The 4,284-nt window shown below is 41.0% G+C and overlaps 1 protein-coding gene across 1 annotated transcript; it reads right to left on the bottom strand.

Moving 5' to 3' along the window:
* Nucleotides 1-1,646: 1,646 nt before the first annotated feature.
* On the bottom strand, nt 1,647-3,242 carry LOC118332754 (neuropeptide FF receptor 2-like). The gene is made up of 3 exons (XM_035668175.1): nt 2,915-3,242; nt 2,631-2,730; nt 1,647-2,511 (listed from the first exon to the last, which is right to left on the bottom strand). The coding sequence occupies exons 1-3, from the start codon at nt 3,240-3,242 to the stop codon at nt 1,647-1,649; spliced, it is 1,293 nt and encodes a 430-aa protein (XP_035524068.1).
* Nucleotides 3,243-4,284: the final 1,042 nt, after the last annotated feature.

The raw sequence follows: 4,284 nt of genomic DNA, 5'->3' as shown, positions 1-4,284 counted from the left end.
GTTTGAAGCGTTTTGCTGTTTGCGGCACGTTTGCCCTTGTCGGCCACCGTAAATAACATGTCACATGATGAAGTAACAATTCAAATGTAATTATATGTGGAAAAAGGGCAAAAACACAATAGTATCAAGAAATAACATTTACCTCAATGCTGTAAATCCTTGACAAAGCTATTACCTTTGTAAAATTACACATTATTATGTGAGAAAGCAGGCCTGCGCACAACTATGATAGCTACTCCAAAGTTCTCCCACTGTAGCAGAGCATAATCGACATATAGTATTGTTATGTAGAGGAGTCATGTTCATGTGCTTCTGAAAAAAGACAGCACATGGTCCAGTGTAGAGCACAAATGGATATTAAGCATATAGATTAATTCACATTTGATTCAACTGATGGTGAATCTCTCCCACTTTTTCATGTTTCAGAGTACCCTCTTTATGTACCACAATATGCATATAATATGTGCTCATGCCTTCTGTTGGTATGGTAAGTCTCATTTAATTTTGTCTGCACTTCTTCTTTGCCCAAATCCCACTTCTGCTAATAAATGTAACATTCTTCTCTTTGACATGGCAGTTTTAAGTGTTCAAATTTTATAGTCCCCCTGTGAGGAAGCAGAGAACAGGAGGGCACATGGAGGTTTTCCAAATGAGCTTGCAATCCTCTTCCCCTGCCACTCCATGTCACAGCCATCGGCCCAGCACAACTGCCTCGGGAAACTAGAACATGCACTTTGACTGGAGGAAGCTGATACTGTTCTCATCACACTGCTTTGCACTTCGCCCTTGAGATATGTGCTATTCTAATCTGGGTATCTTAAATTACCAAAGATGCCACAGGCCTTCTTTCTTCCTGCAACTTTAAAAACTTCCAGGAGTAAGAGTAATGTTCAGTGAGCTCCTTAATAAAAGCCTGATCGAACTGTGCCACTGTGCCATTCATTGAATGTCACCGGTGTTACATCACCTGCAAAGAGACAATATGTGAGCAACAAAAACACAATCTAAGGTTATTTCACATGAGAGACTTTGGTATTTAGTTTTTTGTCTGTGCTCTTTTTTTCTCTTTAAAGCAGATGAGGATCAGCTGGGGGTGAGGGGTATTGTTTTATAATCCGTAAGATTTTCATGACAACCCAGTTTTTGATACTATAGCCATTCAGTATATTAAAATCCTGTAGTTACCTCTCTATGTATTCATTTTCATTGTTCATGGTGAGTCTGCCATTTCCGTGCTGGATTAAAATTTTATTTCATTGATATCTGCCTCACTATTTATTTTTTATTTTCTATTTATTTATTCTTGCAGGGGGGTAATGGAACCCGAAGGAGCAGCCACAGTGAGCTGTTAGATGAACAACTGCAAGCTGCTACACCTCCAACTCTTCAGCAAAGTAACCAACTTTACCATGCCTAGTTTTAGTTTGGAAAACTTTTTTAAAATAATTTTGTTTGGCTGCACTGTAAACAGTTCTTAGGATTTTTAAACCAAGATTGTGGGAACTATTTTTTTATGTACACCATAATACACATTCATAAGGGATTGCAAGTACATTCAGCCTGTTTTTCATTGTCCTTGAAATGCAATTTATGATTCTACAGAAGCCTCAGATCCTCTGAAAGTGCACTGCACAGTCTTAGTTTGTCTAAATCTGGGATACCTTTTCCAGGTCCTCCATGATGAGATCCTGTTCTTTGATATCACCTCTACTGGCCAAGCACCCTCCTTCCTGACAAGAACACTTCTCATTTCCCACTAAGCCTGATCTACTGAGGGCAACCGGCTGGACTGGGAGCACAGCGTGCCCCCGGATCCGATGGGAGTAGGTCTTCTGGTGCTCAATGTCAGCAGTGCACAGCTGAAATTTGAAAGCAGCCTGAAAGCCTCTGCGGAAGTTCTCATTGAAGAACCCATAGATGATGGGGTTGACACTGCTGTTGAAGAAGGCCAGCCAGTGAGCTAAGGGATACACGTAGATGTTAATGACACGATACTGGTGCTCTGTCAGACTGGCATAGTCACTCAGCATCATCAGCGTCCACAGGGGAAGCCAGGATAAGATGAAGAGCAGAGCCACAACCAGCAACATCATTATCACCCGAGTCTTCTTCTTTGAAATTGTGTGACGACCCTCCATGCTCGATTTGCCTTGCCCAGACCCAATTCCACTGCCCCTAATTGGAGGAATAGTGGTTTTTGAGAGAGTGAAGCCAATGCGGGCGTACATGATGACAATGAGGCTGAGAGGAGCGAGGTAGATGTTAGCAAAGAGGACAGTGGTGTAGATCTTCCGCATCTCCTGATTTGGCCAGTTTTCCCGGCACCAATAGAAAGGGCGAGTGTTGTTGTTGTGGCCAAGGACTATCCGCACCCTCTGCTCCTTTGTGACCTGGAGCATGACCCCGGAGGGACACATGATGGACACAGCCAGGACCCATATGATGACGATAATTAGCTTTGAGGTGGCGATGGTCAGTTTCTGCTTGAAAGGGTAGACGATGCAGCGGAACCTGACACAAAGGGGATTGGAGGAAATGCATAAAGTAAAAGAGCTCTCTTAGGATCACACACACACACACACACCCACACACAAGCACATAATAGCCAGTGATGTTATAACAACACTCACCTGTCAACAGCTATTGCCACTAGAGTGAACACAGATGCTGACACAGATATGCCTTGAACCATACCGCTTAGTTTGCAGACTACACTGCCAAATGGCCATCCTGAAGGAGAGAGAAAAACTGCTAAAATTGTATGAAAACATAAAAGAAAATCATAAGTGCATGAATAATTTAAATGCTAAAATGACTTCTAATAGGCAAGAATCAGACTTGCTTCCCCTTACTATTGCCTCACAATTTCCAAATCAAAGCCAATAAGAGAGGAAGAATTATAATATTTTCTGACCTGTTATGATGTTGTCCACTAGTGTGGTTGGCATGCAAAAGATGCCAACCAGCAGGTCACTGATTGCGAGGTTGAGAATAAACAGGTTAGTGACTGTCCGCATGTTCTTGCTGCGCAGCACAATGAAGCACACCACCCCGTTGCCCACCATGCACACCAGGAAGATTAGCAGGTAGGAGACGGTGAAGACTGCAGCCACAGAGGGCTTGTGGAGGTAGAAATCAACATAAGTGATGTTCTGGTGGGTCAAAGGGTTTTCCTGCAATATTGAGAAATTGGAAGGGTCCAGGTCCTCCCACGTAGTGTTGAGAACCAGATTCTGTGTCATGGTAATATCTGAATGTAAGACAGACAGAGAATTAGACACAGCAGAATAATACATGGATGTGCTCAGTATGCACATGTTCTGTGTTAAACATCCAATATCCTCTGATACAGAATCAACCAATTAGGAAGCTGAACATAATTACACACATCCTCTCAGTGGGAGTGCAATCCTGCAGACCAGAGGAAGGAATCAAGTGGCAATTACGTAAAACAATTGAAGCTATCCAAAAAATCAATAGTCCAATTTTTGTGTCTTTTGATTATTGTGGTGAGTTGATTCAGTCAAGGGTATGCTCTCTCACACTCTCTAATAACAACATGCTGACCAAAATGACCAATCTGTTCTGAGAGCAGGGGGAAAGTGTGGTTGATCGCTTTGGTTACATGATCAATCATCCAAATCCAACATTCTGGGAAGAAAATGAGGTCACTATTGTGATTACTACTTACATGATGGGTAAATCACATTGACCTTGATTAAGATTAAGCTCAATCTTCCTGCAGAATAATTAAATTGAATTTAACTTTAGCTATTTGTTTGATGTATTCACTTCTTGCAGCTCAACATCTGTGCAACTGAAGGATTGCCGAATCAAAGTGCAGCCTTTTCCGTGTGAAAATTGTGTATGGATAGATCAAATTAGGCCAGGTATACTCAGTGGTGAATTTGAATTGATGTCACGTGACGAATCAATAATTAACATTTTAATAAATAATAGCATATGAAATCATTCAGTCTTACTAATACATTAAAAATGTAATAACGTCTGATAAAATGTAATGTGCTTCAAAAATTACCCAGTGAAATTCATTATTCTCTAAACCTCTCAAATTAATTTTTCATATCAAAACTGACTGTGCTGCCGTGTTTGTGTTTGACTCAGATTCCCTCTGCAACCTTTGTGTTTTTCAGTCTTCAAAAAGATAATCCAAGGAAAGGAGAATATGTCATTATAGCTGCACTGCTAAGTTCCTGTCTTATAAAATCATACTCATTATGCTGCGCATTACTGCAAAAACTAAACAAGAACTGAATGTTATAC

This window comes from Morone saxatilis, unplaced genomic scaffold (assembly GCF_004916995.1).
Source record: "Morone saxatilis isolate NCDOM2014 unplaced genomic scaffold, NCSU_SB_2.0 Contig21, whole genome shotgun sequence".
In the NCBI taxonomy this organism is placed as follows: domain Eukaryota; kingdom Metazoa; phylum Chordata; class Actinopteri; family Moronidae; genus Morone; species Morone saxatilis.
This window is presented reverse-complemented; position numbering and strand designations above follow the sequence as displayed.